Source organism: Epinephelus lanceolatus, chromosome 1, assembly GCF_041903045.1.
Source record: "Epinephelus lanceolatus isolate andai-2023 chromosome 1, ASM4190304v1, whole genome shotgun sequence".
Lineage (NCBI taxonomy): Eukaryota > Metazoa > Chordata > Actinopteri > Perciformes > Serranidae > Epinephelus > Epinephelus lanceolatus.
Window position 1 is genome coordinate 47,912,354 of NC_135734.1, and position 24,522 is coordinate 47,936,875.

At 41.7% G+C, this 24,522-nt stretch overlaps 1 protein-coding gene across 2 annotated transcripts in view; it reads left to right on the forward strand.

Annotated features, from left to right (window-relative positions):
• Window positions 1-24,522, forward strand: part of rspo4 (R-spondin 4) — a 60,621-nt gene that overhangs the window by 18,758 nt on the left and 17,341 nt on the right. For both annotated transcript variants that reach the window (XM_078171475.1, XM_033626640.2), the window contains exons 3-4: window positions 413-550; window positions 8,040-8,246. In XM_078171475.1, the coding sequence (XP_078027601.1) occupies window positions 413-550; window positions 8,040-8,246 (345 nt within the window). The remainder of the gene's footprint in view (window positions 1-412; window positions 551-8,039; window positions 8,247-24,522) is intronic.

Genomic DNA, 24,522 nt, shown 5'->3' on the forward strand with positions numbered 1-24,522 from the left:
CATTACGTTTGAAACTTTATGTTTCAACAATGCTGTGGTTAACCAATGGTTAAGTTTAGACACAAAAGCAACTTGGTTATCATTAGTAAAAGAAAACGTTTTGGCCTTAAATACCCAGTTTTGCGTGCACAATCCCCACTGGAGAAGTAGCAATGTCTCTGTAAAAATAATTGTTTTTACTGCCACTATCCCTGCTGGAAAAACAGCAACTGGTCGCTACAAAACACTCACCTTTGGTGGCTTAAAAGCAGCTGGAAACAGAATGATAACTCACAGCAGGTTTCTTTCTGTCCGGCCCACCTGCGTCTCATCGTCAGGACTAAAGTCAAAATCAGGGTGACTAGTAGAAAAAGAGACTGAATTCACTCAAACTGTTTATTCACCATATGTGTGTTGGTCTGCCTTCTCACAGAGTGCCGCTCTTTGGACTGTGAGCACTGCTTCAGCCGGGACTTCTGCACCAAGTGTAAGCCTGGCTTCCAGCTCTACAAAGGCAAGTGCCTGACCCGCTGCCCAGCAGGAACCTTCGCCCACCAGACAGACTGCCTCGGTGAGTGAAGACTTACTTCATCTGTGGCTTATTGTCAGAGAACAACAGAAGGATAGGTCTGGTGATGTTTTACTTTGTTTCTTATTGTTAGCTATTGTTAACTTTAAATTGATCTTACTGACAAGAGTGTGTATCAAAGCCTGATATATCTTCTTCCTCTGCGCCACAGAGCTCTGTTGTTCTCCAAAAAACTATTAAAAACACATCAGTGAGCCACGCTGTTGCACTGGGTGATATATTCCTTTACACAAATGTGGACCAGTCCCTGTTAAAGTAAATTACATATATTTTTTCAGGTGTTTTTTTTAGGCTTGAGTGAGAGCCACAGACAGGGTCAGGAAGTCAGAAGCAATGAGAGCGCGGTTGCTTTTTGGTCTCTTCATGTGATTCTTTTGACAACAGAAAAACACAAAATAAAACCAGGCTTATCCATTAAAGGTCAAGTGTGTGGGATTTACTGACATGTAGTCGTGAGGTCGCAGATTGCAACCAACTGAAACTTCACCCGTGTGCCAGGCCTGTAGGAGAACTACAGTGGCCAACACGAACACACTAATGAATCTATCTAGAGCCACTGTTTGGTTTGTCCATTCTGGGCTACTGTAGACACAACATGGTGGACTCTGTGGAAGAGGACCTGCTCCGCTTGTAGATATAAACAGCTTATTTCAAGGTAACATATATGCCAATAGATGCCCCTAAATCCTACACGCTGGACCTTTAAAATTTTTTCCAAATCTCTTTAGATATGTCTCTACAGGATCTGTCATTTCAACCCAGTCTCACTCCGAAGTCGTCAAAATCTGGCGCTTGGGCAGTGGTTATAGTTTAATGGAATCCAGCAGCATCGGGGGGAAATGTGGTGGGACAAGAACGAAAATATAGGCAGCGAAAGTCCAAGTGGGGACAAGGACTTTCACATGGGAGAGTGAGATTATAAAGCCAAACCCTGTTCTTTTTTCCTAAACCTAACCACTTGTTTTTGTTGCTTAAACTCAACCAGAACTCCCAGAAAAAAAATGAAACCAAGAGCTGTCAGTCTAAAATGAAGACAGATTAATGACTGCATGGCTTATTTCTCACCTCATATGGCTTGAGAAACACATCTTGGAGACCATTTTTTCTAATGTAAGAGAAAGTTTCCAAACAAGCCGCCATCTTGGGCCAGTTTGAAATCTGGGAGCAAACAGCCCACCAGTGAAAGCATTCATCCAGTCAGAAGCTGCCAAGAAGTGTTTGCATGGTTGTGGAATGCCTGTGTGTTTTCTTTGTTGGTCAGTGGTCACCTGCACATCAAGCTTCACATGCTGGGAAGCGGTGTGATCCCTTACATCCAAAAATGTGTGGACACGTACCATTACTCTGTGCATTTACAGAAACACTAGCAGCATGGTTATGATCAGGTTTTTGGGACATCCCGTCCGTTCAGACACCTGGATTAGCCCTTATGTCAGGTTTAAGAAAGTTGAAAATCATGCTGCAGCATTTAAACACACAACTTGTTCAGGTTTCTGACGACTGTCTGCCATGTGTGCAGATGCATCCTAAACATATGTAAAACACAGAAGATGTAATGGTCGACTACATCCTGAATGAAAAAGATCAGCGGGGACACAAATAGTCTGACCCTGACGTATTCTGTTCCTGCTGATCAGATGTAGAAGCCACAGCAGAGAAGTGAACGCAGCTGGAAACCAGAGTAGGTTCATCTTCACTCGATGACGTTCAAAGAGGACACTGTCATACTGTCACACTGGCTGCATGTGAAAGACAAATATATATCTGCTGCATACATGGTACTAGACACCTTGTTAATGTTTCAAGTAAATTTCCTATCCCATGTTCCCAAGGATAAGACTCCAGAATATTAGTCTGAATGTATACATACTGATTTCTTAGAACACTGTCACCCAAACTACCTACTTGCAAGACCAAACCTGGACAGTTGTACATTTTTTATGGAGCAGATACATTAAAACTTTAGGTTTAACCAGCTGCATTATTTTTTCAATATCGTAGATATGCAAAAGGTATGATAACCATCACCTTTCATATCACTGTATACCCTTGAAACGGTATATCGCTGCAACCCTAGTCTCAACAATGCTGTGGTTAGGTTTAGGCACAAAAACAATTTGGTTATGATTTGTAAAAGATCATGTTTTGCTTAAAATACGCGATTCTGGGAGCAATATCCCTGTTGGAAAAACAGTGACAGGTTGCTACAAAACACCCATGTTTGGTGCCTAAAAGGCTGCTGGCTAAAGAAGTGACAGGTTGCTACAGAACACCCATGTTTGGTGCCTAAAAGGCTGATGGCTAAACAGTGACACGTCACTAAAAAACACCTAAAAGCCTAAAAGCTGCTGAAGAAACAGCCACAGGTTGCTACAAAACACCCACATTTTGTGCCTACAAAGCTGCTGGCTAAAGAAATGACAGGTTGCTACAAAACACCCATGTTTGGTGCCTAAAAGCTGCTGGAGAAACAGCAATAGGTTGCTACAAAACACCCATGCTGCTAAACAACGACAGGTCGCTACAAACACCAAAGTTTGGTGCCCAAAATCCACTGGAGAAACAGCCACACGTTGCTACAAAACACCCATGTTTGGTGCCTAAAAGGCTGCTGACTAAACAGCGACAGGTCACTAAAAAACACTTGCATTTGGTGCATAAAAGCCACTGGAGAAACAGCGACAAGTCACTACTAAACACCCAAGTTTGGTGCCTAAAAGCCGTTGTAAAATCAGCAACAGGTTGCTACAAAACACCCATGCTGCTAAACAATGACAGATTGCTACAAACACCCAAGTTTAGTGCCCAAAAGCTGCCGAAGAAACAGCCACAGGTTGCTACAAAACCCAAACATTTGGTGCCTAAAAAGCCACTTGCTGAACAGTGACAAGTTGCTACAAAACACCCACGTTTGGTGCCTATAAAGCTGCTTGCTGAACAGTGACAAGTTGCTACAAAACACCCTCGTTTGGTGCCTATAAAGCTGCTTGCTGAACAATGACAAGTTGCTACAAAACACCCTCGTTTGGTGCCTATAAAGCTGCTTGCTGAACAGTGACAAGTTGCTACAAAACACCCTCGTTTGGTGCCTATAAAGCTGCTTGCTGAACAATGACAAGTTGCTACAAAACACCTGCATTTGATGCCTAAACAGCTGCTGGAAACACAACAATTACCCAAACAGTGATCTGGAGCTTGTCAGGCATCTCGCTTACACCCCATCCACTATCCCCTCCACCTCCGATGACAAAGTTAGCTCGTATACACTTTAGAACATACACAGTTTAACACCCATGTAACCTTTAGTGACTTGTATTTGCTGTTTCAAGTTACTGTCTGTTTTGAGGTGGGTGAACTGAAAGCGCACTGACCCCCAGCCAGCTATAAAACGCAGGTCCGCTCTACAATGGATGCATCAGTAAAGCTAATCTGAGAGGTTTAATGAACAACAGACATGTTCCTGCACAGTCCTCTCCTTTTATCTATGGACTGCCTCTCTGGCTCTGTGGCCACTTTTCTGCAGTATTTCACGTGTGAATGTTTGAGTATTTCATCAGTTTGTGGGTTTTTTAATCTCGCATCGGGCTGATTTTAAGTCAAAAAATGTGTTTTTTGATAAATTGCACGTTTTGGTAAACTACACTTTGTCTCAGTTAAGACCATGAAACGAGAAAACAAATCTTGAAATACTTTAATATGGATCAAATTATTGTTCTCTGTGGCTTTATCAAAGTTAACAAACTTCTTATCAAATGAAATACTGCTGACGCATCAAATTTACATATTCTGCCATCGGGACAATTTGTCTTTAAATATTTGAAACGATCTTCTGAGAACTGAGCCTTCGTCTGGTTCTGTGGACACGCATGCACTCCATTTCTTTCTCTTCATCTATTTCTCAGCTAAGTTTGTTCTGATATGGAGCCAAACTTTGAATGCAACACATGATTCACATTAAAAGTCTTCAGAGAAGTTTAAGAATTTATCTTCATATCTCGTTGTGTATCATCCATCCCTTCTAAGTAAGTGAGATATATTGTTGAACTCACTCATCATTCGGTGCTGTTTGGGACTCCAGATTCCCCCTCTGCCGTCCACCTGCAACATCTGCAGCTACTGTTGTTCCTTGGCATCGTGACCACATCTGGTTTTCATGGCCATGTTAAGGTTTCATGTCTGACTGTTGGTACACACCTCGAGCAACTCCAGAAAAGAGTCACTGGAAATCTATTCATTTTATACCCAAAATCTGACAATGATAATGATGATTACCAAGAAATGTTGTCCCGTCTTGGCCAAGGCTGCCAGTTTTTCCGTTGTGGACCGCGTGGAAAAACTTGCGGCGACTGATTTTGTGGGTGACATCACTCATCAGCAGCCAGTCACTAGGAGTGTAATGTCCCTCGATTAATACTTCAGCTGGCATTCATCTATCTTCAATGATAGCAATGTGGTTGCCAGGGGTCGAAAGAAAACATTAGTCTTTATATATTGTTACCACTCCATGGGGTATGGTTGTAATTTATTGGTTTATCTTATTCATCTCAGTACCTCCATTTTTCTAATCAATGTATGGAAGAGCACACTCAGCCAAGAGATTTTTTTTCAGTGAATGAAAGAAGAGTTCTTCTGGCACTCTCAGGCTGACAGAGGGAGAATGAATGTAAAAAGTCTTTATATCTTTATCAGGCATATAGTAGTTACAAATACTGACCACTTTCAACCTCACTAGGTCTTTGCCTAAAAAATGCCTGAAGAACTTTTCTTTTCTGTGACTTTTTTTCCATCTTTGAGAGCATCTGAAAAGAATACTTCACCTGCAAAATGAGTTTGTATATCAATTACTCACCATGTGTTACCTTGAATTTCTGAAGGAAACTTAGTTTTTCTCACATGCCTTCAAGGTGAATGGAGAATCCAAAAAAGGCAACAGCAAAACTGTATCAAAACATCTGTTTATAAACTCTCGCACAACTCGTGTAGTTTAATCCAAGTCTCATCTTTCCAGTTATACGCTCAGTACTTCCAAACACATGCAGTTTCACTGAAACGCAATGATTTAAAACATGCCAGTACAAACAGTCTCATGCACAGAAAGTTTGAAATCTGCTAAAGCAGGTGTGCAGGTGCTCAGACACGTTCAGGGTGTGCTATTGAAAGGCAGAAGTGTTTTAAATTATGATCACGGTGCAGCCTCACTATACACGATAATTTTGCATAAACTCGCGTCATGCCTCTCCCACTGGTTGCTTGTGGCTGATGGCATAATGTGAGCACCATTTGAATTTTTGAAATTGTCAAACCTTCTCATCGTTCCACCTGTTTGGGCTGCATCGCAGATATCCCAGCATGCTTTGTGCAGACAATCAGTTGCTCCAAATACACAACAAATGGGAGAAAATCTCTTGTCACGTATATTAGTGTTGCTACATCAGGCCACTGCTCAGCCTCGCAGCCAGTTTTTCCCAGTGGCCACTCACAGTACTGCAGCTAAAAAATCCTGTGTGACCCAAAAAGCAGTCTTCCCATAGACGACCATTATAAAAGAGACATCTGTAAAACCTGACAGTTAGTTATGACTCTTTCTATCACAAATTTTGATCTGTGGGGGGTTTATATTTGTAAAACTTACCTAAAGCCGAGAAAAATGATTTAAAATCAATGACATCATTACAGTGTAAAGTCTATGAGCCAAGCAGGAAGTTGTGGATGGAGCCAGCAGAAGAAACCCTACTGCAAATATTCAGTGGGCTGCATACTGTGAAAGTAAACCCGAAAGCTAAAAACTTTTTTGGCGTATGTGCCAGGCAAGCAACTCCACTGGAATGAATAGGCGCCATCTTGTCATCTAGTTATTATTCAAATCTATTAGCGTAATCTTAAGTGCTATATCGTAGGCAACTGGACTTGCTTGCGTTTCTTGAAGACGTTTCGCCTCTCATCCAAGAGGCTTCTTAAGTTCTAAATGACTGGTAAGAAGTTGCAGGCTATAAACCCTGTGTGGGTGTCGTAAGCCACCCCCTCTACTTATCCTCCACCTACAATGCAGTCTTGGGATCCCTCCCCAGACGACTTCACACCCATTCACCCCTGGTCCCACCTGACCCTAACAACTCACATGGTGGCCAGGTGGGTCAACGACTCACATTGTGACCTCAACGACTCTGACACTAAGAGCTCACATGTGACCCCTATGACTCTGCAAGGGTTCCCACCCACACAGGGTTTAAAGCCTGCAACTTTGTAGTCATTTAGAACTGAAGAAGCTTCTTGGATGAGAGGCGAAATGTCTTCAAGAAACGCAAGCAAGTCCAGTTGCCTACAATATAGCACTTACGAATACCATGACCTGGATGACTGAGAATCTTCACCGACTATTAGTGTAATGTTTTTGCAAAACTGCATGGGTTTTGCAAGTACTGGATATGACTGGATGAATAAGACTGCACAAGCTGTGTGGAAGTTTGTAAACGGATGTTTTGATATAGTTTTGCTGTTGCTAACGTGGCTCCCAATGACTTGACTTCATTAAGAATGTTTGCCTTTTTTGGATTCTTTGTTTACCATTAAGGAATGTGAGAAAAAAGTTGTCCTTACAAATTCAAGGTAACCAGTGTAGACTCATACAATGGTTCACATAATATCCTACAAAAATTCACACACAACAGTTCGTATGGTATCCTGCAAATTAGCACAGCGCAAATGACATTAAGTTCTTATGCACTTGAAGTGAAGTTGTGGCGGTTTGGTTCAGGCACGTAAAGTTACTGTGGTTAGGTTTAAGAAAAGAAATATGGTGACGATGAACCTTAACGTGACTCAAAGCTCACATGGGTCTCAACACCTGTCTCCTGGGGAAAGTCCTGTGATTTCTAACCCATCCACCACCCAACCTGCCTCCTTAGCAAATCGTTTCCCTCTTTATTCTTTACTCCTGTCAGCACATTGGTCACATGGTCGCAGCCTTCCAAAATAAGTGGGTTGTACACAAACTACTTGCTCATGATTACCGCATGCGTACAAATTTTGGTGCAGCAATTTTTGTAGGATCACGTATGAATGTATGTATATACAAATGGTCATTTTGAAGTATTCTCTCTCTTTTTTTTTTGTTTAAGATTTTGTTTGGTATTTCTGTTTTATTTGACAATGAGTGAAAAAGAGAGGAAAGGCAGGAGAGAGAAAGGGATGACATGAAGTAAAGGGCCCGGGCTGGACACAAACTAGGGCCGTTGCCTTAAGGACTAAACTTTAATGGTGCGCGCTCCACCTGGTGAGCTACCAAGGCACCACGGGTAAAGTATTTCCATGGATTCATTACATGTGAAACTGGTTGAGTACTTGACTTCTGAAATCCTTTTTTGTCTTCTCTTCAGATATGTGGTTTTATAAAGTAAAATTCTACAAAACAAGTCAGAATTTGAATCTTTTGTGTCTGACCTTGGGAAATCTTAACCCTCTTGTCTCTTAGAGAACTGTCTCCTGGCTCCTTTGGGAGAGTGGAGCGAGTGGAGCGTCTGTCTCCGTAACGGCGTCACCTGCGGCTACAGGTGGGGCAGGCAGACCAGGACCCGAGGCGGGGGGCAGTCCGAGAGAACGTCTGAAGAGAAAGCAGCATCACTTTGCCCGTCCCACAGCGAGACACAGAGGTGCAGGATGAAGAAAAAGTGTCCTGAAGGTGAGAAAGGAAAACAGAGGTTACAGGTGCACACAGTAGATTTAACTATCATCATATATACATTTGAAATCAACCACAGACAAACTGCAGCAGTGACCGGCTGCTACTACTTTGTTCTTTATTGCGTCAGACTGCCAACATCTGTGGATTCCCTGCGTTGTTTGGTCTTGTGTTACAGGATGTGTTGACACACGTGTGCAATTTATAATGCCAAGTGGAAGAGATTGGACCTTATAAAAAAATCCAACATATGGTACTTCTAATTAACACCTGCAGGCTGACATTAACAGTTTTCCCCTTTCAGTAGCAGGAGCATAGCAGTGGAGAAGGAAAGGGAAGCTTTTTCATCTTTGGGAATTTTGGATGTTTTGATGCAGACAACATGTAAAAGGTTCAGGGTTTGTTATTGGTGATGGAGGCCTGATGTACAGGTGGAGTCAGAATACACTATGTGGGTAAGATCATGCTGTAATGTCTTGTTGGCACTGTTAATGGTCTTTGAAGAAAGTTGAGGTTACTGACTGATAAGCGATGCTCATGTTGTACACAGCAAACATGATGATGTTGTTTCCAATGGATGTTTTTAAACTATCACTGCTTAAGCCAAACTTACTGCAATACTACAAGCTTATTTTCAAGAAATTCAGTTTCATAAAGCAAATTCTGGCCGACAACAATTTCCAGTGTCACTTAATTACTATGAAGTTAGTTTTCAGAGTGAGCCTCTCTCTTACTTCCTTTGCTACTGCTGTATAGCGTTCATCACATTCAAACTGCAGCACGATTACTACTTTGTTAAAGGTATACAACCATAAAACTTCAGTTAATAAGCCCCTTGCTTAAATCACTGAACTCGACAGGCCTATGTTTGGGATAGGCGTTTACATGAGATAGGCTTCAATTCCTTTCACACAAAACTGCTGCACTGCAAAGATGGGAAATACAATCAAATTGTTCAATATAACCAGTGTGAATATTACTTGTTTAACATTTTGGTTTTGAATAAGAATTATGAAGGAGTCACCACTTTTTTTGCATCACTTTTGTTAACCAGGACGTAGATCTGAATGAACTACTGTCTTCTTTGGTGCTCATGGTTTCAGCAAAATGAACTGAACGACTGAATTGTACCAAGCTAACAATATGTGTAGCATGTCCATACTGACAAAAGTTTAAATACTTTTATTTGTATGTGCAATATAAGAAGCTGGCAAACAACCCACATTTATGCATCCAAAGAAGTTCTATACTAATGAACTACATGGCAACCAGACCGGGTGTCTGATTGAGACAGGTGTTTATTGTCAAAATGAGTAGCCACACCAGGCTAGTAAATGGGACTGGATGTTTAATTGGGTGTTTAATTGGGACTGGGCTTTTAATTGAAGTTTTAGGGTATGCAGGATTGTCTGTTACTGTTTGTTAACATGCTCGCCAGGGAAAGCGAAAGTAAAAGCCAACCCCAGATTCACTCTCGTTTGGCATTTCACCTCACTAGAATTGCATTTTTTAAGTGTCTCTTGGATGCCTGCTGTTCACGGTCTGACACCTGGATGCTACGGTTAAATAAATCCACAATGTCACCTGAGCGCTGCGGGGTTACACACCCATGAACGTCCTGAACACAGAATATAAGAAAACACAGGCAGAAGGCAGTATCTCTGCAGAAAAATACACCACCACACATTTCTAGTGGGTCATAAGTGATGACTGTGAGTGATTACTTCTATTCAAGTCTATATATTGTGTTTTAGGAAAATCCTGCATGGTGTATTTTTAAGGTAAGGGGATCTTTGTTGCCATGAATACAGCACAAAATAGTTCTTGGATCTGGTTGAATTTAATAATGTATGAAGCAAGAAATAATTCACTTGTGGGTGACGCACAAAAAATGTTCTCAGACAGAGAGGGGAGTTATAATAAATATAATAACATAAAAATTAATTTTCCAAAGACATTGTGTTCATACCATTATGAAGAGCATGTGTATATTTCAATTTGTGGGGCAAATGTGTGGAGTGGTTTGGATTTAGAACTTAAGCGATGTCAAAACAGTGGTGATCTCACGCTAACGGTCCGTCTGCAGAGAGCATGCTAGAGTGTTAGAGTAAGAGCAAAAGCTGAAGCCATCCAGGGTGCAGTGGCAAAATAAAAGAAGACAAAATTTTAATTATTGTGCACACAAGATTAAAAAAACACCTTTCAGGACTTAAGGGGCTCCATATACATCAAATCAAATCAAATCAAATCAAGAGCTACCACTTGGTTCAGGTCAGGGGACAGTTAAAATAAATGGCCTGGTGAAGTCCAACTTTTTCTTGACTCCTCCACACTGACCTCTTTACCTCTTTCTTTGTCGCTCTGTAACATCACCTGACTTCTTCCTTTGCTCCAGTCACTATTAGGCCTACTGAAGCTGCTACAAGTGACAACAACCACTTGTACGTAAACATGTAATTTTGGGGCACTTGCCAAAGCGTCCAATTGCGTCATTTCTCTTGGGCGGACGGTCTGGAAACATCCCTCGGATCTTGTCATAGTGCTGCTAACAAACTAAGGGCTGTTCATCTGTTCTGGTCAGTGCTGCTGCTGCTGGTGGGGAACTCTCAGGTAATGCAGAGTTCACCTGATTTTGTTGTGTTTGAATCATTACAATGCAGTTTGGAAGCTTTTGTTTATGGCAAATGAAATATGACACAAACATGGTGCGAGCCAGAGTTCCTGATGACGGCATGTTATGGAACAAGTGAAAGGCTGTGGGGAGGAAACCACTTTCTAAATGTTTATCTGTTTTATTAGGAGAAGTCCCACATGGGGTGATTTTTGCGTAAGACAATGTTTGTGACAGAGTGTTATGGAAAAAGTGAGAATAATTTTGCAAAGCAGCGTTACTAACAAGAGCCGCTGTGAGTGAGGGAACACCAGTCACACGAACTTGATATTGCTGCTTAATGACATTGTTGGAGTGGCGTATCTCACTGAGTGTAATCCCGTGCAAACATCCACAAAGACACATCAACAGACCCTCACAGAGGCTTTCTGTCCTGAGCACCGAAAAATAAAAGTTCCAGATGGAAACAGAGGGGAATGAAGTATGAAGATGAGGAGAGCGATAACAGACCCCTGTACTGTACGTCCACCTTGCTCGGCTCCCCGTGGCTAAAAAAGGACTTGTATTTCTTTATGTTGGCTGCTCCGCTGTGAGATACCATCTTAAAACATCACACCACCTCAGCTCCATCAGAGGTTTATGCTTTTACGCTGCTTCCATCCAAGGATATCCAGCCTCTCAGATTTGGTGTAACTCACGGAGATAGGAGTAATCACGTCCAGGGCGTAATGCTCGTCATGTGTTCTGTGTTTGTGAGCGTCTAAACCTGAAAATAGACTCCGATGGCAAAGAAAAACTCTGAGAGCTCTGTGTTGTGGAAATGCTGTCAATACCGGTTAAAATTTGTACTGAAGAGAACAAAAACACAGACTATTTAGTCCATTATGCTTAGGCCCCCATCAGCAAGAGAACTATTGTGCTGGAGACAGTGCCTGGCTCTTGTTTTTAACTCTGCATTAAATTAATGATGAACTTCATAAAGATATTCCAAAACATTAAAAACCAAACTTGGCAGCGCTCTCTGCTTTCCCTCCAAGACCGAGCTGTTGTTGTGACCTTTTTTATTGTTCCATATTTTCTTCCTCTTACACAAACAGCGCGAGAAGCTGTGAAACATTTAAGTAGTGTGGAGGAATGTACAGAGCTGCACTGTTAACTTTTTCCAAACTGGTGAGAAAGCCAACAGTAATTTCCCTTTTAAAGCTCTGCAAATATTGTCTTGTTTTAGTGTGTGTTGGTGTGTGTGCGTGCCTGTGTGTTTTCCACTTCTTCCACAATGGAAGGCATGTCATTTGAAGTAATTATCATTATCATTGTCAGATCGTATGTCCGGTGGCATTAGCAGAGGAAGAAATCCGATCCAGCAGAGTCTGGCGCGGGGATCGGGCCCGTGGACCTAATAGCGCACATCTGGGATAAAAGGGTGCTGTGGCATCTCCCTGACATTCCTCTGTTGTTCCAGATTAGACGGCTCTAGTCTTTTAATTCCCGCTCTCTTGTTGTCTTATTGTTTTCAGATGATGAGGAAGGACGTGGGTCTCATCTCTCGTCCACCCTCCCTCCTCTGGGTTTCTCTCTGTCTCTTCACCGACGGCAGCAAACTGTCACAGGCTCACAGAGGGCTTTGTTTCTTCTTCTCTTGGCTATTTAGCAAAATCTAACATAGACTCTTCAGATGTTTTGCTGTCGGGGAATGTCTTGGCAACACAAATATATTTTCGTTTGGATTCACGTTATCTTATCGACAGTAACTTTTAATGAGCGGTGGCCCAGCTGTTAGAGAATCTGAGTCACAGGTTCAAGTCCCAGTCAAGTGTTTAAAGGTGAAGATCCAGTAGTTGCAGGTGGTGCTGCTGTGGCTCTCTGCAGAAATGTGTGCTTTGATTTTGTTGAGAGAAGCGTACTTGTAACTGGAAGGTTGGCAGTTCAATTTTCTGGTCCAACAAGATGGGCAGTAAGCGAGTAAACAAATAGCATCTATCTCATTGGCACTGATGAGGAAACATCCCTGGATAAAGGTAGCTTAAACCAGAATAAAGGCCTTTACACACCAGGGCTGATTTTCACTTGTATTCCATTCATCAACATGGAGGCTTCATTGTCCGAACCAAGATGACAAACTCTATAACCCCTTTCAACCTTGAAAAAGGCAGCGCAGATCAAATCCACTCCTTCTATTCTTACTAAGGGCGGGAGGAATTTTTTTTTTTTTTTTTTTAAATTTAATTTTATATACTTTATTAATCCCCCTGAGGGGAAATTCAGTTTTTCACTCTGTTTGTCAATTACACACAGGTCCGAACACACACATGCACAAACAGGACCTATACATGCACTAAGTGGAGAGATGTCAGAGTGAGGGGGCTACCCTGGTGCACTCCGAGCGGTTGGGGGGTTCGGTGCCTTGCTCAGGGGCACCTCAGCAGTGCCCAGGAGGTGAACTGCCACCTCTCCATCTACCAGTCCAAGCTCCATATTTTGGTCCGGACGGGGACTCGAGCAGGTGACCCTCCGGTTCCCAACCCAAGTCCCTATGGACTGAGCTACTGCCGCCCCAAATTATTTTGAAGAAAGTGCATTTTTGAGGCGAAATCTTACTTTGAAAGGGCAAATAGCTCACTTCCTGTTGGGTTTAGGTCAAGGGTATCAGCTTGTGATTTGTAGGTCTCGATGAGACGAACAAGCCAGTTTTGGTTTGATCTTTCTACGTCATTCCTACAAGCCGCAGCGGCCATTTTTGTGTGTCTAGGTGGCGCTAGAGAACCCAATTTGGCACTTTAGGGATTAATTTTTCGCCAATTACATAAAATTTTTCGCCAATCCTGACCTGCGTGCCAATTAGTTTTATGAGTTTTTGAGCATGTTTAGGGGGTCAAATTCCAGCTCAAAGAGGCGGCGGGAGAAAGAAAGAAAGAAAGAAAGAAAGAATAATAAATACTACAAAAACAATAGGGTCCTCGCCCTTCAGCCGAGTATTGCCATATTTTTGTGTGGCAATATCGTATTGTGTGCTAATCGTCTATCGTCTCATATTGTCATACTGTATTCAACTGCAGGTTTTTATTCTTACACATCGTACTTTATGTGACTGATTAGCCTGCTGGCAGGACTGATGACCGTTTGTGGCCATAAATATACTTGATACATTTTCTGATGCTAAGATTTAACATTAAATATCAGAGCTTTTGCTTTTGAGAGCCAAACAGTGGGATCACTCTTGCCTCCACCTACTTTAATGTCAAATAAACTACATCGATTTTGTCCACATCTTTGAGCTCCGTGATGTTTTCCAAAATCCCTGAAGTAGAAAGTGATTCCTGACACAACTTCACCGATTCACAAGGTGCATGGAGAGTGAGGAAACACCGGAAAATGTCCAAAGAGCTCCAGTAACACTTGTGATATGAAAAACAACTTTATTGACCGACGTGTTTCGGCTTGTGGCCTTCATCAGGGTCATCAAGAAACATATTGCACACATCATTTAAAAAGGTACATTTGAAATTGAAAGAGTGGAAAAAATAAAAAAGTTTTTAAAAAATGCATGCATGTGACCAATCGTATGCATTCACATATATATATATCTCGGCCAATGAATCACTAGTAAAGGTGAGTGTGTTGGGAGCACATGAGACCTTTGGACCAACCAGAACTGCCAGAGAAGCAAAGGGAAATAAATACGTTATAATTTATCTCATTTAATATAAATTTAAATGATGTGTGCAATATGTTTCTTGATGACCCTGATGAAGGCCACAAGCCAAAACGCATCGGTCAATAAAGTTGTTTTTCATACCAAAAGTGTTGCTGGAGCTCTTTTGACATTTTCCAAAATCCCGTCAGGGCATTTTTGTCTCTCTTTTTTTTTGTTTTTAAAACAGTAGGACTGCAACAAATCAAAGAAACAAAACATTGTAAAAAATTAAGAACTGTCTCCTCAAAGACTTGATTTTACTGCATTTCAACTGGCTGAATCACAAAGGCCAGGCGCCAGCTCGTCGTTATTTTGTCTGAGGACATCTCAAGTTACTTAAAGTTTGCCAGGATGACACTGCAGTTCATCTGGGTCATCTTAACAAATGCTGTTTGAATGGTAGAAATCCATCCAGCAACCCTGGAGATAGCAACGTCTAAAGGCAAGAAAACGGTCTTGCCTATAAAGTTGCAGCATATTCTCAATCCGCCGTGGTTCACTGAATGTTTAGCCAAACCATAATGCTTTTTATAAACCTGACCATGTGCTTTTGTTGCACAAAAAATAAACAAAAAAACAAATAAATACAGAGTTGTAAGTTTATTTTGAAAAAGATTGAATGCATCTAACAAGCAGAAACTCTACATTTCCTCTGAAAACAGTTGTGTATTTTGAAAAGACAACACATGTAACAAGTGTAAACTGACAAAGCGTCCTGGAACATAAACAACAGACTCAGGAGAATACTTACACACGCTTCATGTAGATGTGAATGTCCACTGATGAAACAATGGCATAATAGATGCAGCTACTGTGACATCATCCACTGGTTTGTGGATTCCCGTTTTGAAGCCTCGAGTTCGGCATTGTGGCTGTTGCCATTTTAGTTTTTTGAAGCTAGAAGAGACCATATTTGGACGTCTACATAACCATTTGCAGCGGAAATGCAATTATTAATCAGTCAATCAATCGGATTTTTTTTTGGCCTTTAAAAATCGCAACACATTCTCACTCCGACCTTGTCAATTCGACGTTTGGTCATGGACTTTCCATGTCCAGATACAAAATGAAAGGTACCCTGGGTGCATTGGTTGTTGACATTCCAGGACACCGTGTCAAGTTCAGCCTGCTAAATGCATTGTCTTCTTTCAAGTTACACTTCTGTTTTCACAGGAAATTTAACGTTTACATACAGTCTCTTTCAAAATAAAAGCACTACGTCTGTACAACACCGAAAATTGCCATTTTTCTCCTTCAACAACTAATGCAAGTGGTAGGGTTTAGGAAAAAGAACAGGGTTTGGCTTTTTAATCTTATGGGACGTGGACTCTGCTCTCCCAGGTGAAGGTCGGTGTTTGTTGGACCAATCCACCAGCCCTCCCACCCGTCCTACTGGGACTTTCACCCCCTTAACTTTCGTTCTTGTTCCGCCGCGTTTCCCCCTGACGCCGCAGAGCACAGTTAAACTATAACAGTGACTGGCTGGGTATCATGCCAACGCTAAAGGACAACTTCTTTCGCCAGTGTCTGACACCACAAGTCACTGCCCAAGTGCCAGATTTCAATGACTTCAGAGTGAGACCAGGTTCAAAACCCACTGCTGGTCGACCTCTAGTCTTTATGGGTACATAAGGTTCTAAGGGTACTATAATGGAAATGCCGCTATTCATGTATGTTTGATAGGAATGTTGCAGAAAAGGCCATGACTACAGGATGGATATACTGACTCTCTCAATGCGGGTGCCGCGGCATGGATTCTGTGGGCATTTCCATCACCCAGGATTCAACTCTTAAGTTAAAAAAGATATTTTTGTGACTCTTTGGTCAGGTATTCAGCTCATAAACAAAGCAACCAAAACAGATAAGAGCCCAGTCTTTTGGTCCATTGCGGTTTAAGTACACCACAAATCACTTGGAGATAAATTTAGCCACATAACTGGGTCAAAATAAGACATCACAAGCTGAGTAATTATATATACTATGTCCACATGTTGATAACTCAAACAGTCTTCTCTTGGGTTCGGTCTGTATATATTTTTGTGAAATGACTTTTGCGGCTACAGACACATGTTTGGTGTTAGTGTGAAAGCTTATTAGTTGTATTTATGGTGGTGATAATCTCCCATAGTCAGGACTGATTTACTTGTCTCCCTTTTAAAGAATGAGAGCAGCCGTCCAGCTCTCATTTAGTACATGAGGCATTTCCCCCACTTTAAAACTGAAATAAGCTGCGTAACGTTTTATGATGGAGTGAAACACAAATGCAAACAGGAGAAAAACTGCAGTACCTAAGTCCAGCAGCATGCATCTGTCTTGCATCTTCATTACAACAGGCTAAAACAACTGTGGCTGAACTCCCCTGTCAGATGTCCATCCTTCATTATTAGTCCATTAGTGCTGCTGCGTGGTGTTTTTTAAATCCGGTAAAGGAGAGATGAATGGATATAAGTCATAATATAAAAGTCCCTGGTGGCTTGTTGCCTGGTCATTAATTTTCTACTCTGAATGCTGAAAAGAGAGCAGAACTTAATTCATACAAGTGATTCCTCTTGGGAAGAGAATACTGCAGCTGCACTTTAGTGTTTATTGCACTAACTGCAATAAAAATCAGGCACAGGCTTTGGTACAGTCCCACAGCACTCTCACAGTTCTGCACGCTACAGCTAGCTGACCAAAAACAAGTTTAACACACAATATGAAGCTGAGAATACACACAGACAGGGCTGTCAACTGGGATCTCTATAATCTCTGTCCATAGTCACTAATATAATATAACTAGTCCATACCCATTGGTAGCTTTGTCACCTTCTACCTATGCCAGTCCTCAATGCCTATGTGCAGTTTCACATAGATTGACCACGTCAGTGAGTAGAAAAACGTGGGACAGACAGAATGACACACTGACAGTTTCCATGATTATGTACAGCATACCATACCATGACTTAGTCATACCAAAAATTAGAAAAAAAACAACAACATTGGTCCACAGGGGGAGCCACAGCGATCGGTCGCATTTTAGCCATTTTTAAGCATTTTTCTGTTGTTATAGCGCCACCCAGTTGCCAATTAGAGTTAAATTCCTCCAGTGACTTTGAGGCATCCTGTTCTACATATCTACCAAGTTTAGTAAAAATCCATATGGCGGTTAGGCCTAGATAAGAAATTAGCTCTCTAGCGCCCCCATTTTGTTTGATGGGGTCAATAATGGAGGGGTCCCCTCAGATTATGTGTGGTCATATGCCTACAAAGTTGCGTGGTGATGGGTGAAACCCTTGAGATGTTATACACCTTTATGTGATGAGCCACGCCCTCCGCAATATTCATTGCCTTATAGAAGCTCAGTTTTAGTAAGTTTTCCAACTTTTGCCAAGAGGGAACTTTAGATATTGGTCCCTAGATTATGTTCACCCAGTTTCATGCAGATCGCTCAAACTTCCTAGGAAGAGATCGATTTGAAGTGTTTTTCAAAAAATTCAAAATGGCGGAAAATCTATATAAGCGGAAGTTATGGGTTCTTGAGGTAAATTTGTTCCTCATGAGGAGAGGCATCTCTGTGCAAAGTTTCATGTCTCTACGACATACGGGGCATGAGATATGCCCATTCAAAGTTTGCAATTTCAGTCGGTTGCTATAGCGCCCCCCTTTGGCCAATTGATGTAATATTGCTTCATTCACATCCTCCCATGACCCTCTACCACTGTGCCAAATTTCACATGGATTGACCAAGTCAGTGAGGAGAAAAACGTGGAATAGACACACAGACAGAGTTTTCGTCATTATATAGTAAGATATAAACAGGAAATGTGCACTGACTTTTGAAATGTTAAAAAAAAACATATTTGTATAATATAAATTACAATATAGACTTACGTTTTGAAAAGAAATCAATCAGACTGTAGCTTTGGAATTAGAATTATTTGAATATGGATGATGAAGGCTCATGCACACGTATAACTACTTGTTTAGTCTGTCACATTCTCATATTGAGGAGAGAAATACTTTTTGAATTAGAATAGATCTGAAACTCTAGCAGGGAGGTTTTCACTATAAGCCCCTTCAGATTTCTCACCTCTCCTGCACAGTCCCTGCCATGTTTATTTTTATATACTTGTTTTTATCACATCTTGTGTGCTAATAAAATTCAAATTTAGGTTGCAGAGCTTAAACTTCTCCAGTGAGCCAAGCGTGTTTGAAAACTAAGGTGGCTGACACAAATTTGTGAATTGCTCTATCTGGAGCCAGTGTTGGGTTTGTCCATTTTGGGCTACTGTAGAAACAATATGGGGGAGTCAGTGGAAGAGAACCCCCCTGTATATAGATATAAATGGCCCATTCTAAGGTAACGAAAAACATGGTTATTTTCAGGTGATTATAAACTAATGAAACCACAGTTATGGATATCATATTCTATATCTGCCAATATATCCCCCTTAATCCTACACACTGGACCTCTATCTTGCATTAAATTTTATTCTAGAAAAACATTTCAGAATTTAAGATGTGGTTTTACCAAATGAAGGTCTGAGGATGAAATGTATTACTACTATATTTCTAAAATAAAGTTTATCGCAAGTTGGCAGTGTGCCAACTGTGGTGATGTTGATTAATACCAAACATAGTATGCATGTTGGCACAGACAAGGAATGTTGATTGCACCTCATAATCCCACAGTTCCCTTTACCACAGTGGTTCCTCGTCTCCTCCTGGGTTAGGACCCACACAGGGGGTGCATAATAAATCTGAGGGGTCACTAGATGACTGATAGGAAAAGACAAAAAACATTTTTGCTGCACAAACCTCCTCATCCTTTCTGGATGATTTCAGGCCTCTAAAACTGGCAACCCAAAAACGCTGGGAACCAAGACACTCAAAGGGATTTTTCCAACAGAAGCTGCAGTCCTTCTGACCTGCTGATATCTGTCTTTAAATTCTGGAGTCCACTTGGCAAAATGGCCTCCTTGACAGCTTTCATTACAGCTGGTATCGACCAACAGGTTGTTGTGTCGCAGCCATTAAAGGACCAGATGACCCTCTGGCTACAAGTCTTACACATTATTTAAAGCCATCCAGAGATGATGAAGAGAACTTGCAGTGGCCTATGAAATGACTATGTTTACATGCACAAAATGTTCCAGTTTTTGCCCATATTCCGAAAAACATTCTTACTAAACTGATTACCGGGCTAATGAAAATGAATATTCCACTAATATGATGCAGTGTATACTCTGTTTAACGTGCCATAACATGTTATTTATCACTTCAAAATAAAGAGAAGTTGGTTTGAGTACAATGCATTCATGACAACGCAAAAATCTGAAGTAAACAGGTAAGAGGCCATGTGTCGCAATCTGCGGTAAAGAGGCAAGCGGCAGGGTTCACCCTGGACAGGTCACCAGACTATCACAGGGCTGACACATAGAGACAGTCAACCAGTCACGCTCACATTCACACCTACCGACAATTTAGAGTCACCAGTTCACCTGCATGTCTTTGGGAGGAAGCCAGAGTACACAGAGAAAACCAACACTGACACAGAACAGAAGGACTCCCCCTCCCCAGGGTCCGAACTCCCCACAACAATGCTACCCACTGTCCACCGTGCCCCCTTTCCAACCATTATGATGATTATTTTCCTTACAGCCTATAAACAGAGTGTTCTCTACAGGACAGTTGGACTGTTTTCCATTGCATGGGACGTTCTGCCTGTTGTATGTTATCCCTGTCATCAAGCATACGTGCTGTACAATTTGTTTACAAGATGTCTCCCACAGCTAGAAACAAAAGAGAATCATTTTTCCACTCTGTGATATTAACAAGCAACACTTTCTGGAGCAGCTCCATTACAGATGAATGGAGACCACGTGTGACTTTATCCTGGGTATATTTAGAGGGATACAGTGATATTACCCAGATCATTTTTTTATGGGGATATGAGCTCATTCGGTTGGGCATTCTCAGCACAACAAAATAATGCAGCTATTATTTCATTTATTCATTTAGGAATATAGGCACAAACAATAGCATGGCCTGGGGCGTCCCGCTGTGACCGTGATGTTGAGTTCAAATCTGACTCTTACTGCACGTCAATACCCCATGTTTCCCATCACTCTCTGCTGTCTCATAATGGCAAAATGTGATAATAATTAGTTTTTAAAAAACACAGCGTTCATCTTACTACCATCATGCAGTCAAATTTATGATTAATGGAGGAAGGGCACGGTTTGGTGCAGTTTCTGCAGTGATGCGGGCACTGTGCCAGACCGTCGTGAAGAGGGAGCTGAGGCGGAAGGCAAAACTTTTGATTTATTGGTCCATGTATGTCCCAACCCTCACCTATGGTCATGAACTCTGGGTAGTGAATGAAAGAATGAGATTGTGGATACAAGCAGCCAAAATGAGTTTCTTCAGAAGGGTGGCTGGGCTCCGGAGGGAGCTCGGAGTAGAGCCACTGCTCCTTCGCATCGAAAGGGGTCAGTTGAGGTGGTTCGGGCATCTGATCAGGATCCTCCTGGGCACCTCCTGTTGGAGGTATTTTGGGCACGTCCCACTGGGAGGAGGCCCCAGGGCAGACCCAGAATAGGCTGGATGGATTATATATCTCATCTGGTCCAGGAATGCTTTGGGGTTCCCCCCAGGAGGAGCTGGAAAGCGTTGCTGGGGAGAGGGACATCTGGGGTGCCTTGCTTGGCCTACTGCCTCCAAAACCCAGCCCCAGATAAGCAGATGAAAATGCATGGATGGATGGAGGAAGAGCAAATGTCCACTTGTACTAACTGTTTAGTATTCCTGTGAAATTGTGAGTCTGTTCTCTTACGCTGAAATCCAACACTGCCTCCAACCCACACGAGTCCTTTGTTTAAACCCACAGGGGCGTTTCCTTAAATAGCACCCCCACTGGAGTCAAACCTAAGTGACAGAACAGCTTGTATATGACTGTTAATGCCACAGTTTTTAACACATGGTTAATGTTGTGAAACGGTCCCAGTCATACCAAAACTAGCTTGTTAGGTTTAGAAAAAAATATCATGGTTTGGGTTAACACAAGTATGTTTCTTACTGATGTAACGTCACGTGACATATGACATTAAATAGTCAGAATAACATAATCACATTAAAACAAAATAACACTGACTTTTGGTTTTAAAAGGAACACCACAAACAGCAGTCTCCTGGGTGAACATCCCGTATTTTTTGACCCATCCTTCTATCCTAACCATCTACCTTTGCAGACACTCTCTTTATACTAATTCATTTTGCTCTTGTCATAATTACTATGGCTACTAGCGGTCGCCACCTAAAGGCCTTTGCACACTGAGTCAGTTTTTTTTGGACACGTTTTTTTAATCTGTCATCTGAAAAAAATCGTTACGCACAGAAACCTTACACACTGATTCTGATGCATTTTATTGATCTATTCGTTGTGAAAATTCGCAACACGTGACAAAATGAAAGAACACGTCCTACTTTGCATCTCTCCACTGGAGTTACCTATCTGGCTACTTGTAGGGGCAGAGCTGTCCTTCCTTTCTGTCTCCACATCCTCCTCCTCCTCCTCCTCCTCCTCCTCCTCCTCCTCATCATCATCATACATCATGATTCTGTGAACCCTGTTCCTCTGTCTAAAGGCTTTGACAGATGAGAAAAACGCAGAAAATCGAACCTGTTCTGAAAATTTTAATGACGGACAAAGGTTTCAGACTCATTGTGCAAATGTGATTGACACAATGTGAGTTCGTTTTGATTTTTAGACGTACAACAATGTCGAATGTGATAAACTGCTTGTACAAATGACCTATGTGGTTGTATTTTTTTGGAGGACAGTCTCCTAAAATGACACCAGACATGAGGTATCAGCTGCATGCAAGAGCTACTGAAGCATCCATCTGTTTGATCCACATTTACTCCAACTGGTAATGATATTAGTGTCCTCAGAACCAGCTGTACTATCCGCTGCCTAAAGGACAAAATGTCTTTACCAGGCTGAGTAACTTTAGAACTCAGTGGACAAAAAGTAGGCTCCAAAATCATTTATTTTGTTTCCCCTGCCTCGATATGGCCATAGTGACACTGGAAAGCTCACAGTTCGACTGGGGACCTTGATCAGTGTTGTAGATGTACAGCACATAGACCAGAGATACAGTCAGAGCTCTGTGTGATTTGAAAGATGTGCTTCAAAAACTGCTGCCAGTTTGGAGTGCACTTTATGATGTGGATCACATCTGAACAGACAGGAATGATGGAAATTTAGTAGCTGAGCTGTGGGCCTGTAGTGTTTCCAACACAACAACATTAAATTATACACTTAAGCATGCTGTGCTGCTTATTACTGCATTAGTCTGCCCAGCCAAGACCATACAGGGGTGCATTTGGCAGAGTTAGACATTGAAATGTTTACTGCCAGAAAGCCTGGAAGCAACTGAGGGCAACACCAGAGATACTGTTACATTTGAATGTGACGTATGTAAAATGAATGGTTACATAAAATCAGAACTTAAGGCTCAATATTCAACAAAGATGGATGTTTCTGAATCTGTGGGGTCGGTGGAGATGATCCAGGCTGGCTCAAATTTCCAAGGCCAGTCCACCACTGAGAACAGATGTGCATCAGATAAAGTGGGTACTGCTGGCAGCGAGGGAACTATCATGATCTAAATTATCCCTCATTGTATTCAGACATGTGGGGCTAAATATTCAACAGTCAGTCCACAAAACATCTGAGCACTGACGTGAGTTAATTCAACTTACAGTGTGTTCTCAGAAAGAGCTACTTTAAAGTATTATAGTGAAAGCTCTCGATTGGTTCTTACCTCCTCCCAAACCGTGCAGACAAGTCTCAATCTTCAGCAAAGGTTTATAACCTTACTATGTTTTGTATGTTTTAAATGCAGCTGAAGATCATCAGTTCATGTAACTGTCAGAAGTCATCAAGTCATGAATTATTTTTCCATGTCTTTATCATGTAACATGTGAGGGCTCTGTATGTGGCTTTCAGAAAATCCTGACAGGTCTTTCTGAGACTGTTAGCCGAACAGTGATACTACTATATCACACTTAAGTACTTATACGTGCTTGTGAGAGTCGTCAAAGATGCTTTACATGGAGTAGGATTACAAAAGTACATTCTTTATGAAAGACAATAAAATAGAAGACTAAAATTGAGTCAACTGGGGAAACTGGGGGAAGGCAAGTCTGAAGAAGTGGTTCTCGAGCGCCTTTTTGAATGCTGACATTTTCATATGGTGTGGTAGTGAATTCCACAGAGAGGATGCAGTGACTAAAAACACCCTGTCACCCCAAGTTCAGCACTTGGTCCTGGGTATTTAAAGGATGCTGGCATCAGCAGAGCGGTGGCAATGGGAGGGAAAGCACTGATGTAGTAGGTTAGAGAGAGAGACAGAGGAGCTAGATGATTATAATTGGATGGAGAAGAGTCGAACAAACAACGGCAGGGTCCTCTAACATCCCTGCAGTCAGCAGTCAAGCCCAGCACTAAGTGAGAGTCCGTCTCCAGGACACCGCCGCATAATGTAGCCTAGCCTATGTCACAGAAACACGACACATGCGGACTTGTTGTGGTGGGCTCTGGCCTTTTGTTTAAGTTAGTGTATGGATGCACGATATTGGATTTTTTGCAGATACCCGATGTGCCAATATATAACAACTTGTTTGGCCGCTAACTGATACCAATATTGATCTATATCCACCTTTTTTCCCAACCTAATTTAAGTGATCATCAAGCCTCTTCTGTCGTAGAATTAACATCATATTGAACATGAATGCTCTTATTGTGACGGCCCACCAGCAGATGGAGACATTAAATAGAATGCTTTTTAATGTATGTAATTCATTGTGCAAAGCAAGAAAAAGCACATTGGGCAATTCTGATAGTTCATTTTAACGCCATCATCGGACAATACCAATTATGTGCCAATATTACCATGCATCCCAACCTTAGTGGACTCTATTTCTAA